Below are 14,324 nucleotides of genomic sequence, written 5' to 3' on the forward strand. Positions count from 1 at the left end.
AAGAAATGAGTCCTGAATGTCAGATGCAACTTTTGGCTATGAGCTCCAGATTTTCTCATTCACCTCAAACAAATCATAAAGCCCTTCAAGCATCTCTCAACTTTAAAATGAGAAGGTTGGATCAGAAGTTCTCTGAGTTTATGCTGGCTGTGATATCTAGAAAAGAAGGAGTGGAATGTGTTAGAAAACATTTAATTATCTTAGCACTGGAATCAGAAATTATTTTAGAAAAAGAGAAAGTAACTATATAAAATGATCTGGGATAGGTGAGACTCTGAAAAAGAAGTGAGACAAGGGTAAGGAATGATGGGGACTCAATCTGCATGAGAAAAGGAGAAGACTCCAGAGCTTTGTTTCTGAAAGGGAGGACAAGAGAGTGGTGAAGTGAGAAGAGAAAGGGGAGGGCAAGAGAGAGCCAGAGCTAGAGCAAGGAAACTGGTTGCTGGGTGTAAAGACCACTAGAGAAACCCTCAGTGGAAGTGGTGGTGTGTGCTGACCAAAATAGACTTTGGTGACCAGAAATGTCTAACTTTCATTCTTCTGAATTGGGGGTTGAAATTTTAATAGATTATGAAGAAGGTGTGAAGTTTATTATCTGAGTCACTGCGGGTGAGCACTGGAGCAGTATACAGGCAATTGTGGTTCTAGACAGCAGGGAGACCAGGAAATCACAAATGCTTTGTGATCCTCTGAAATATTAGAGAGGCCGTGGAGTTGGGGTGGTAGAGGGAGATTTTAAAACAAGTTTACCTAAATCTCTGAGATCTGTACAGGATAGGAATTATCATCCTCTTGTAGACTGGACACCAAATTTCAAAGATTCCAAGTGATTTGCCTAACTTTGCACCCCAGTAAGTAGCACGGTTGGATCTGGAGTCCAGGTCTCACACTTGGAGGACAGAGCTCTGATTCCCTACAGAGGACAATTGTTTGGAAACCATTTCTACCTCTCCTAAGAGTACAAGTGGTCATTGTCTTTTCCTCCTCACTCTACATCAAATATTTAAAGTTAAGAGTTCATCAGCTTTGTTTCTTAAGCAGCTAATTCTTTAATGTTGTAGATAAGATTGCATATGTAAATGGCAAGTTGAGAATTCTTCAGGGTTTATGTTGACACAGAGACCTATAGTGAAAACGTACTTATTTTTAACATGTATCAAAAACTTACCATTTTCAAGGCAGCAAAGTGTTTTTAAAAATCCTAAATGTGAGTTATTACCTTGCTAGTATTGTGAGGAACAAGCTTTTGAAAAGCTCACAGTGCAGTGGAGCCAGCAATAGGGATATGCATATATAGGTATAGTTCAGTGTGTTACACTTGAATAGCAATAAGTATGTACAAAGAATGAAGTCGCACTTAAGACTATGGCATACAGTTCTGATGACTGGATAGAATATTCAAGAAGGACAAGATGGGAACTGGAAAGGAAGGGCTCTCCAGGGAGACAGGCTGTAGATTATAGACATAAAAATTTTAAATTATATTTTTAAATAAAAATATAAAATAAGTCCTTATTCAAACACGGCTCTCACTGATTCCAGCTGGATTTGCCACTGTGCCTACTATGACATCTCAGTAGCATTTTCTTCAGTGAACCAAAACCAAATTATGATGGCACCATTGCTGCTGGTAGTTCAGGTCTTGTGGGAGGCAAACTAAGACAAACTCTGTTTCTTGAACTCATCCCATTTTAAATGATAAGATAGAAGGATCATAGTATGAGGATGCAGAAGCTGGTTGTTGCAGACCAGAGTGTGGAGGCAGACTGTTGGGAGATGAGGTTGGAGGACTAGGCAACAATGAGAATGTGAGGTATCTGTATTTGTGATTGATTTCATGTGAACTCTATCTAGTAGGACTGTGGTTTTTAAACACGTCTCCATGTGTGATCAATTGTCAGATATATTGCAAGTAACTAGATATGTACTTTAAAATACATAGCTTTGAAAATGATTTTCTTTCTGAGAAAGTATGGGTTCAAGAATTTTCCGTATTCAAAAAAGCCTCCTTGGAGACAGAAAGCAGGCAACGTTGTAGTGATTGGACTCTTGTCCATCTTCTATTTATGATCCTTACTGTGCAGCATATCCCTGTGTTATCTTACATAATTTGTGGGTTTATGAATTGTAACCAAATCCTTTCTCATTGCAACTTTTACAAAAAATTGTTCTTTGCCCAGCAAAGCTTCCCTGGTCCTTAACTTGATTAGGTATGATGCATATTTTTATTGAGCCAAGTCTTAAAATATCTCACTGAGCAGCACCCCAAAAAAAGAACTAGGATTCTTACTCTGTGTTTGCCGAGTACCCTGGGGAATACTTATATCACGTTATTGTGATTATTTATTACTTGACTGGGTCTTATATTTTACTGTGAGTTCCCTGGGAGCCACTTTTATATAATTCAGCTCTAGATCTTCAGGGACTTATAGTGTATTCTATAAATACTGGATTCATGAGTGAATAATTAATATGATATTGCCAGGATAATGATCCTTTTAAAGTACCCAAAATGAAAACCTCTTGAAAGTTGGTAGAGTTTACAATTTTAAATATCTACACTGTATACTTTTATTCGCTACTACAGAAGAACAGGAAAGAATAAGATGATCAAGACAAACTTGACTGTCATTTCATATTTTATTGTCCTGGGATTTACTCAGTACCCCAAAGTGGAAATCACTGTATTTGTGCTGTGCTTGCTGATGTACTTGACCACCTTGCTGGGTAATATGATTCTGATCTCCATCACCATCCTGGATTCCCGCCTACACACACCCATGTACTTCTTCCTCAGCAACCTCTCCATTCTGGACATCTGGTACACCTCTTCTGCACTCACTCCAATGCTGGCCAACTTTGTTTCAGGGAAAGACACCATCTCATTCTCAGGATGTGCCGCTCAGATGTACTTCTCTCTTGCTGTGGGCTCCACTGAGTGTGTGCTCCTGTCCATGATGGCATATGACCGGTATGTGGCCATCTGCAACCCCCTGAGATACCCCATCATCATGAACAAGAGGATTTGTGTGCAGATTGCAGCTGGCTCCTGGGTGACAGGCTGCCTCACTGCCTTTGTGGAAACAGTGTCTGTGCTACAGCTGCCTCTTTGTGGAAATAGTGTCATCAATCATTTCGCTTGTGAAATTCTGGCTGTCTTGAAACTAGTATGTGCAGACACTTCCAAGGTGCAGTTAATCATGCTGGTGATCAGCATACTTCTTCTTCCTATGCCGATGCTCCTCATTTGTATCTCTTATGCATTTATCCTCTCCAACATCCTAAGAATCAGCTCAGCAGATGGTCGAGGAAAAGCCTTTTCAACATGTGCAGCCCACCTGACTGTGGTGATTTTGTTCTATGGGACAGCTCTCTCCATGTACCTGAAGCCCTCAGCTGTGGATTCACAGGAAATTGATAAATTTATGGCATTGGTGTATGGTGCATTAACCCCCATGTTGAATCCTATCATTTATAGTCTACGTAACAAAGAGGTGAAAGCAGCTGTGAAGAAAGTACTGATTAGGCAACTTCTTTGTGCTCTTTTCAGCCCTAATAGCAAATAATGCCAATTAACATTTATCTAAAAGATATGTAGCAGTCAGTATACACAAGAATATTGGGATAATGGGGGAATACACTCATTTTAAACGAGATGTGTGATTTCCTAAGCTCTTCTTTGAAGAACCACTGAAACTCTAAGATAATATAGGTATGTCTTACATAAGCATATCTGAAATCTTATACAAATATAAATGTAATATACAAATATAAGAACTCTAGTAGATATTTTAGTTAATTTATCATTAACCTCTGTTTTAGACTGAATTGTGTCCCTAGACACATTGTGACAGAATGTGTCTCTGTTTGAAGATATGGCCTTTAAAGAAGTGATTAAGTTAAAATGAGGCTGCTCATGTGGGTCCTCACGCAACCTGAGTTGTTTCGTTGTAAGAAGAAGAAATTTGGACACACCTAGATACACCAGGGATGCATACAAACTGAGCAAAGGCATAGAAGGTGGCTATCTGCAAGTCTAGGAGAGGAATTAGAAAGAATCAAACCTGCCAACACATTAGGCTTCTAGTCCCTGGAGCTATGAGCACATGAATTTCTGTTGTTTGAACTACCCACTCTGTGGTATTTTGTTATGGTAGCCTAGCAAACTAATACAGCCTCTTTTTCAGCATAGCTCAATTTAATGGGAATAGTCACATATTTTGTAAATGTGTGGTGGTGTTTTACATATGTGGATATGTCTGTTCATGTAGATATGTTTGTGTCATGTGAATGTCTATGTTCAAATGTAAAGGGTCTGCACAAATATATCCTGAATAGAAATGGTGTAGAGGAGTGTCAGTCAGGAAAAAATATCAGAGAATTAAGTGGGATGCTGTTGGTCTTAGGATGCTGACATTATTTTATAAATTCAAAGAAGCTACAGGATGTTTCAGCGAAACTACTAGTACCCTTTTCAACTGTGCTTTTCCCTGACACCTGGTTCCTTAAATGCAAGGGTATAAATAAACCCATTAGCACTTAGAAATAAAAGACATGATGTCTACATTTAAATAATTTGTAATACCCCAAACCCACTAAATTGGTATAAAATGTTGAAATACATGAATGTATCTTACTACATAAACCTCAGTATAGAAGGAATTAAAAAATGGACTCTCAGCAGCTTTCATACTGGTTGTATATCCCCTCCGGGTCAGATGAGTAAATGTGAACTCAATGCTCAAAACTTATTTACTATGTATCACGGAGTTGTCACCAAGTTAATAGGATCTTTGTGATGGCTTGGACCCACATGAAGGTTGCCCATTGGTGTAGAAGAAAGAGACAGAAGACTTTCTGGGATAACTTTAGGGCAATTGAGAAAAGCATACCAAAGATTTATGTAGTCTGTCCAAAGGGTGACAACCACATCTATACTGTAGATAGATTGGAGTCAACGGATTGACCTATCATTATCCAATGATAATCCTTGAAAGCAATGATCTATGGCCACCGGAAGAGTAATAAAACAGTGAGATAATTGAGATAATAGAAAGAAGAAGCGACTATACATAAGTAACAGCTAACACAGTGATAGGACTTAAGGCAATTATTAATTCCAACAAGTCATATTCACTTATTCTACCTTCATTCAGAGATTCGCCTTCACTGCCTGCATAAGGGCAGGGTGAATCTGATCTATGGATGAGAAGGGAGAAAGTAGCCAAGACTCACAAGCCTCCATTTCTATATGGAGTCTTCTTAAGGAAAGTTGGTATTCCGTTTAAAATTTTCTGTTATCTGGCCTTGGTTTTACTGTCTCCAAGTGGATACTTTTCTGCAATTGACTTCAACAAATATCTCAAAGGTTATAATGGTGATTTCACTTTGTGAGGGCCACTTAGGCTTCTGATAGGATCATAGGCATTAGCATTGTAGTTTCCTCTGCCTGATTTGAGTCAACACAGACACTAGATCACCATGGATCTCTCATTCTTTTATGGCCTACGACTAGTCGTTTTACATTTCACAATTTGTTATTTTAATGAATTTAATAACAGGATGGTGTTAGCATTATTTATTACTTTTTAAATATGATGAAAAGGAGATACTGGAAGTCAAGGTTAATGACATATTCCGCATAAGAAATAATCAATGCTTTTTAAAGTCAACACATAGAATGCCCCTGTATTGAAGAAGCAATAGGGACGTATCATGACAAACAAAAAGGTTTGTCAACAGTGAGAAGCAATGTTCAGACGGTAATGGATATTAATTCAAAGAATCCTGGTTGTTATCCTTTCTAAGGAACCTTCGTTAGCACAATAAAATAAAATATTCAACAGCCTCATTCTCAGTTAAAATATCAAAGCATACTATTCTATATAATGTTCTACATACTCCTGTTGAAAAAGAAAAAAATTATGGAATTTTGAAGAAAAAACATCGTGGAAAAATTTACAATGTCAATACTGGTTAATTTAGTTATTGCTGTAACTGGAGTGGTAATGCGGTATTGTGAAAAATCATGGGCTTTACAACAAAAGAACTTAGGACTGAATTCCTACTCTTCTGCTTCTTAGCTGTGTGACCTGGAAAACTGAACTTGCCCTCTCTGTGCTTTGGTTACTTCGTGTGGGAGATAGACACAGCAATATCTACATCATACGTTTGTTGTGACAATTAAATGGGAAAATAAATTCAAAACCAGCAACCAATTGCTACTAATTTGGTTACCAAAAGCAAGAGAAGGAAGAGATCTTTTCAGGACCATTAATTAGCATTCATTTAAAAGATGAAGGTGAAATGGTTTGAGAAGGCCAGATCATCAAGAATTTTGTAATACTTGGCTTTATTCTGTGGAAAATGGAAAGTCAGTGAAGATTGTCTCGCACTCTTATGATGTGATCAGGTTAAGTTCTTAGGTTAGAAAGACTGGTCTTGTGACATTATGGAGGATTGATTGAGAATAGGAGACATGACTTAGTGGTCCATTGTGACAGTGCCCATAGAGGCAATGAAGACTTAAACAGAAAGCAATGGGATGAACAAGATAGGATGAATATGGGTATTACAGGGTTGTAGGATTGGATTTGAAGATCGCTCAGATATGGACAGACATTCATCAAAGATGATTCCCTTGGTCTAAATAAAGAACTTTAGCGAAGCCATTGATGGGAAGAAAGGAGAAGCTAAGCAGGTAGATTTCACAAAGATATGGATGTAAGTTGGTTGTCTGGTGACTATGCATTGATGGTCAGACTTCCAGGTGAAGACAGACTAATGCAGTCCAGGAGAGAAATCAGGACTAAGGGTATACACTGGGAAGTTTTTGCACAGAGATAGAAATTGAGGCCTAGGAGTGGATGTTGTCTAGGGAGAAATTTAGGACAAATGTCTATAAAATGGTTGGCAATGTTTTCTATAATTGGTCTGAGCTGTGGTATATGGGAAAGAAAAGTCCACGTGGGATCTGGAGTAATGAATTCTAATTTGTTTTTCCTATAAAAACTGAGAAATCTTAGGCAATTTCTTAAACTTCTAGTCTAATTTACTCTTCTATGAAACAGGAATAATTTATTTAATATGCATATAATAATAATTTAATATTTTTATAATAATTATTTTAAGTTTCTTGCTTTCTACTTCCAAAAGACCACCTGTCAATCAGCTAGAGAGATGGGCTTATCACTTTGATATAATCAGTTTTTGATCTTTTTTTCTGGCTAGACTCTAGCTTCAGTTAGTTTGAATTTTTCTGTTATTTCAATTATATTGAGCAAGACATATTAGTGTATTACAAGGCTAGGGCTATCACCTGGTAGTAATTAGGAATATAATCATAAGTTACCCCAAGCTCTCTCTCCCTCTCTGTCTCTCTTTCTCTCTCTTATAGCTTTACTTCATATCCACTCACAGTAGAATATATATGTAAAAAATTCTTTTTGGGGAAAACAGATAGGTGGGGAAAGTTTCAGTTTCTGCCTCTGATCAATATAGAGTAACGGGGATCAGATTTGCCTTTCTACCTCAAAACATAAAAATAAAACAAAACAAATACTTGAAAAACTAATTTTAGATATTGGACATCAAGCAACATAGGGAAATGATTCCTGAGAGACGAGAAACAAATGAAGTGAGCCCACAATTTTCCTAGCTTACTTCCTTGAGAGAATTTCCAGGTAAGAACGTAGGGAGAGGGAACCTGTTGTTGCACAAAGGGCACAATATGCTTGCTGTGAGACAAAACCAATTGTCAAGAGGCAAGATGGTGGCAGAGAAAGGGCATTTTATTACAGCCTGCTAGCAAGAGGGAGGATGGCTGACTAATGTCCAAAGGAACCATCTTATGGGGGCACAGAATCTTGAAGCAGTTATGTAGGCCAGGTGGTTATAGGAGAGGGGGTTAGTAATGTTGACAGACTAGGAGTTGCCACACCAGATCTTTCAGTTTTCATGCATGATGGCTACCAGCATAGACTCTCTGTTTAGGGGTCATCACATTTCTAAGGAACTCAAAAGGATAAAGTTATCATCTTATCCCAGCTGGGAGGTATATGAACAAGCACGGGTCATAAAGCCTACAGAACAGGTGGATCTCCCAGAGGGTGCAAATCCAGCTGGGTTAGTTAGTCAGAGGTCATTCAAAGTTACAACATGATCTCTTTTCTACGATATGGCTTCCCTTACGTCAACATTGTGTTGAGCCAGTTTCAAACCTATTTGAAGTCTCCATGAGTTTAGAAGATGGAGTTGAGAGGCCAGGGAGAGCACAGAAGCTAGTTTTCAAGAACAAAATACCAGATAGGAGAAAGCTGCATAGAAAAAGAACTCTGGAGATCTAAGGGGATGACCCTTGAGTCTTCAACTGAGTCCTGATCAGTGCAGGTCTGTGAGGAAACTAACTGGGCCTGCGAAATAATCACTGAAGAGGATTAGAGGGAATGATTTTCAGAGGTCACATATGGCTGAGAATAAAATTAGCATATTGTACAACTTAAAAGTTCATGTTGTACAACCGAAATAGATACGATTTTTATTTGTTAATCACACTTCAATAAAGCTTAAAAAAAGAAGGTAGAATTTAAAAAACACAGAAATGACACTGATAGAATTATTAGACAAGGCATTAAAAATTATTCTAACTATATTCCATATAGTCAAGAAGGTATAGAAAACTCAGGAGATATAGAAGATTTGTCATTTGAGATATAGAAGATTACATTTAGAGATAGAGAAGACATTTTAAAAAGACAAAATCTAAGATCTAGAAATGAAGAATACATCTAAATGAATATACCCAATACACTTTGGATGGAATTAAAATAATTGGACACTGCAGAAGAAAAGATGGGTGAACCTGAAATCAGAGCAATAGTAACTCTGCAAAATGAAACACAGGAAGAAAAAAAATTGAACAGACCATTAGTTGTGTGAAACAACTTTTAGTGGTCTGATATACGTGTAATTGGAGTCCAAAAAGGAAAAAGTGTTGGCAGAATAATATATAAAGAAGAAAATAATGGATGGAAATTTTCTAAATTTGATGAAAACAGTAAACATACAGACACAGGAAGCTCAATAACCAAAAGAATAACAAACAGGAAGAATACCACACCAAGACACATCATAATCATGTTGCTTAAAATCAGAACAAAAAGATATATTATGTCCCTGAAAGAGATCTTTGCTCTTCTCTAGGAATGACATGACTTCCTCTTGTGCACTGCAAGCCAGGGACAATGGAGCAGCATCACTAAAGTACCGAAAGAAAAAACTGTCAATTTTAGAAATCTACACCTGATGTTCATGCCCTTCAAAACTCAAGATTTTTCCCTTGACCATTTCTGGAATCGACATTGGTTACTTTGTTAGTGGAAAACTGCATTTAGAAATCAAGATTGGGTACTAGATATACAATTGCTATTAGCAAATCACTGTTCCCAGGCTCTGGCAGTAGGCATATATGCAGAATAAATGTATGATTTTATGTGTATGTATGTATGGACATGTATATATATATATACACAATTCTAAACATTTACATCCATATTAGTTTCTATACATTTACCTAAATCTAGCCATCATCTATTTGTCTTTCTATTTGTATATGTACATCACTCTGTGTATCTATATATATTGAAAACCATGAGTTCACACTATCTCCAATTCTAATCCAACACCACAGGTTTTATTCTAGTTTTCCCCCTTTCCGTATTTTTAGCACCTTCTCTGACACCAGGAAACTGGGATCTCATATCTAAAATGCTTGCTAGTTACTTGTTTTATCCCCTTTTTTCTACTGACCTCCCATTTTTTTGTTTCACATTACCCTCTATCACTCCACTGTCCCCACACTAACATCCTTTTTAAGTTACTTGAGATCTGACACTTAAATCAAGGCTGTTCCACTTCAGAGACGGCTGCTTCAGCCTGATCTGGTGCTGACACACTTGACCATTTTCCCCTCCTCAGGTGTGCCCTTCTCACTACATTTAGGTCTTTCCTCAGGGACTCCCTCTACACCCCTCTCAGGCTTAGGCATCCATGATCTGAATCATTGCCCTGTTGATGTCTTCCTCATCTACTCAGGCTCTGAAAACTCACGCCTGGCCACCTCCCTGACTCCTTCCCCAGGCAGCCCCACATTTTGTTACCCTGCTTGTGTTCTAATATGTTCCACTGCATGCCATCCTTCACAGATGCAATCCTCAACCAGGTGCTGGCATCCACATGCCTCTCTTATGTGCATGCCCCCTTCATTCTGCTTGGGCTATAACAACCTGAGCTGAGCCATTCCCTGTGTGGACATCCTCTTCATTCTGCTCGGCTTCTGACATCGTAAATTGGGCCGCCCTTCCAGATTAACATTTCACTACTCCTGTAAGGCTCCAAAACATCATGCTGGCCAGAACGTGCAAGGATGCCCTCCTGAATACTATTGGGTTACTAAAACTTTTGCTGAATGGTCCTTGAGCATAGATGCTCTCCTCATGCAGTTCAGGCTATGACAACATACCAGACCACTCAACCATATATCATACAAATATATGCAAATGATATTACACAAAAAATACAACTATATTTAATTACTCACTAGCAATTTCAAGGGCATTTTTTTAAAGGAAAATATTTAAGATGAGACGATTGCTTCCAAAAGAGTAAAATTGTCAGTGTTCTTTAAGAAGGATTTATATAATTGATATATTTTTCTCAGCAATTGCTTATTAGAGAATAATGTATACAGTGATATGATTTTTGTCTTGTCCAGCTCAGATGACCTCTTCACTATATTTTAGTCTATCTTTAATCTGCTGTTATTTTTCCATACATTTAAAATTAGCTGACATTTTACAAATGGTTTTGGATTTGTCACTTGGTGTATTAAATAATAAATTCTAGTTCTCTCCCTTTATTATATCAAGTGCTTGAACTATAGTTTACTAACCTTTTACAATTTAAGTAATTAACTAATTCAACAGATAATTTCTACCTAATGTTTTTAATTAGCTTGACATTGCTTCATACAGAGAAAAGTGAGTTCTGCCATTAGGGAGATTTCAGAAGCTAACTAATTATTATATTATGAAAGATAAATTGCTATAATGGAGATAAAGGTCAAGGCAGCCTAGAAGAAGGAATAACTTACTCTGGGTAAATTTGCAATGATTTATGTAAGATATAACACTTGAATTGTGTTTAATAAGGTTAGTAGGATATCATCATAGAAGGAGAAGTGTGATGATGGGGATGAAGTGGCATATGCTATTGTCCTTAGGTGTGAAAGAACATGATATAATGGGATAACTGAACAGTGAATGGAGCACAATATGTCCAAAGGGGGTGAAGGAAATATGGAGAGGGAAGGACAAAGGGAAAATATATAACTGAAAAATAAGATTAGGGCCAGATCAAGTCCCTGGGTGAGAAAAGAATCAGTAATCAATAAACAAACAGAAAATCATGAACTCAAATAGTTGTTTCAAAAAGGGGACTGAAAAATATGTGTTTTACTTAAGTACACATATGCACTGGATTTTGTTGAAAAAGCTTAATTTCATGTTTTTCTTATTCTAAACATTTACTCTCACTTCTTAGACCAGCTGTCCCCACATTTTTATAACAGTCATTTTCAAAAAAGATAAAGTTAGATTAACACCTTGAAATTTCTTTCCAACTCTTAAATCCTCTGATTCTACATATAGCTTTTATTTCTTTGGTTCTCTCTATATTAAAATATCTTTGCCTCTAACATACAAGCTCTAATATACGTGCCTGAACTCACACATATAAGTTTCTCATTCTTTCCTCCAGAACCAGTGTCTAGTCATCAATTTTCTCATAGCTCCATGCACCTCTGTATTCCTCAGGCTATAGATGATAGGATTGAGCATGGGCGTGACTACTCCATAGAACAGGGCAATCAATTTGTCGAAAGTGGAGTCTTTGGACTTTGGCTTCATATACATGAAGAGGATTGTCCCATAAAACACAGTCACCACTGTTAGGTGGGCTGAGCAGGTTGAAAAGGCCTTTTTTCTTCCTTCTGCTGAATTGATTCGTAGCACGGTAGAAAGGATGAAAATATAGGAGATACAAATCAACAGTAATGGAGAAAACAAAAATATTACATTGCCTAACATTATAGTAACCTCATTCAAGGAAATATCTGTACAAGCCAGCTTGACAAAAGCCAATATTTCACAAACAAAATGATTAATGACATTTTTTCCACAGAAGGGCAACCGTATTGCAAGAATCGTTTCTGTCAATGAGTTGAGAAAGCCCAATCCCCAGGAGAGAGATGCCATCTGAATGCAAAGGGCCTTGCTCATGATGATGGGGTATCTCAGAGGGTTACAGATGGCCATGTAACGGTCATATGCCATCACTGCTAGGAGCACACACTCTGTGGACCCCATTGTGTAGGAGACCGACATCTGAACAACACATCTAGTGAAAGAGATGGGTTTTTTCTTGGATAGGAAGTGTATCAACATTGTGGGGATAAAGGAGGATGTGTACCAAATATCTAGGAAGGAAAGATTACCAAGGAAGAAGTACATGGGTGTGTGGAGGTGGGAATCCAGGACAGTTAGGATGATCAAGGTGCTGTTCCCCAGGAGGATCACCAGGTACATCACCAAACACATCACAAAAAGGAGTTTTTCAGCTCTAGGGTACTCAGAAAGTCCCTGCAGAATGAACTCAATCTCTGTCCAGTTGGTCTTTTCCATTTACTTTTTTATACCTGGAGAAATTCTGAAGAGAAAATTGGATGTGAGTTGAAAGAGTCTGTACAGTATTATCACATGAAGAAAGAGATCACTGTAGTAGGAGGGACAACAGGTATGCCAGCACTAGCAGGAGTGTTGAGTTTAGCTTTTCAATTCCACTTATAGCTCATGAAGCAGTGGACTGAACACAAGTAATAATTACATTGGTAGCTTATTAAAATACAGGCTTCTGTATTCTATTTCTTGAGATTGTGATGAACAAGTTCTGAGGCAGGGAAGAACTGTTTGCACTTTTAACAAGCATCTGTTACTTCCAATTCTCTTGATCCAGAGAACCTACTTTGAATATCATAATTTATGTGAGAGAGAAATTTATCTGTTTTAAAAAATCCTATTTATTTGATTTTATACCATGCCAATCATTAACAGTATCATTTGTTTAAGGTCGTATAATTTGCAAATACGTTCACACATATTATTTATTGTATAATCTCTACAATTCTCCTAGGAAAATGAATTTCAACGAGGCAAAATATGTGTAGAAACACAGAAGGTGAGCGAGCTACTATTCAAATGTGCATTTTCAGACTTTAAATCCTCACTTATTTTTGAACTACACTCTTATTGCTCTCCCAAAAATATGCATTTTTTCTAAGGAGTGGGAACAGGCATCTTTTCTAATAATCCACTCCAGATGATTCTAATGTGCAACTGAGGAAGAGAGCCACTCATCTTGTGGAGTGCTTCCAAATTTTAGTATACAGATGAATCATGTGGGGAATCTTTGTAAAGATCCTGAGTCAGTGGATCTGGAGTGTATTATAAAATCTACCTTTATTACATTGTTCCCAGGTGCTGCTGATGCTGTTTGTCTACAGAACACACATGAGTAGCAAGACCTTTTAGACTCTCTCACTCCAATTGATTGGAGAATGCCACTGGTGCTTCAGTTGTGTGTAAGATCATAATTGAACAGTAGATAATGCAAAACTGAACATTCTAGTGAGACTTGGAGGTGGGACTTCTGTCTAAATATTGCAATCAGTTTTGTGTTCTTTAGATTTTCAGATTTACAAGCAATCAAATTGCATACAGAAGAGCCTGACTTTTGTTTCTGTCCATATGAATGTCATTCTTCTACTAATTGTTGAATTTGCAATTAAGGTCGTTATTTTCCAAAAAGGAAATTTGAAGTCAACTCTGGAGCCTAAGTTGTGCATAAATGAGCATGGAGCAAATGACTTTATTTTGAAAAAATTCGAAGAGTAAATATTAGTAGATGATCTTCTTCTTATAGTAAATAAATCAAAGAATATAATTTTGAGAACACCTCTTCATCCTAAAGGGATTCTGATTAGCTTTAAAAATATTCCTAGAGGAAAAAATAATTGATCCAATGGATGAGTTTCTACTTACTGTTTTCAAACAATGGCTGGTATAGGATTTGCCATTTCTGTCTATGATAATTATTTGCCAACAGGTTATGCTGCTTTCTATGAAAACTCCAGTTTACATTGGTGAGACAATTAATCAGCATAATTCAATGTTTGTATATCTATTGGCTGTGGAAGGGAGACTCTCATCCAA

General features: G+C 37.4%; 2 protein-coding genes across 2 annotated transcripts; one reads left to right on the top strand and one right to left on the bottom strand.

Annotated features, from left to right (window-relative positions):
* The first annotated feature begins 2,606 nt into the window (after positions 1–2,606).
* LOC106830474 (olfactory receptor 13F1-like) lies at positions 2,607–3,566 on the top strand. The gene has a single exon (XM_014840044.3). It carries the CDS (start codon positions 2,607–2,609, stop codon positions 3,564–3,566), a length of 960 nt encoding a protein of 319 aa, XP_014695530.1.
* Positions 3,567–11,798: 8,232 nt separating this feature from the next.
* On the bottom strand, positions 11,799–12,737 carry LOC106830473 (olfactory receptor 13C7-like). The gene has a single exon (XM_014840043.1). It carries the CDS (start codon positions 12,735–12,737, stop codon positions 11,799–11,801), a length of 939 nt encoding a protein of 312 aa, XP_014695529.1.
* Positions 12,738–14,324: the final 1,587 nt, after the last annotated feature.

Source organism: Equus asinus, chromosome 10, assembly GCF_041296235.1.
Source record: "Equus asinus isolate D_3611 breed Donkey chromosome 10, EquAss-T2T_v2, whole genome shotgun sequence".
NCBI classification, from domain to species: domain Eukaryota; kingdom Metazoa; phylum Chordata; class Mammalia; order Perissodactyla; family Equidae; genus Equus; species Equus asinus.

Coding starts and splice junctions, on each gene's coding strand:
- LOC106830474 (XM_014840044.3), top strand. CDS start 2,607: ATGATCAAGACAAACTTGACTGTCATTTCATATTTTATTGTCCTGGGA.
- LOC106830473 (XM_014840043.1), bottom strand. CDS start 12,737: ATGGAAAAGACCAACTGGACAGAGATTGAGTTCATTCTGCAGGGACTT.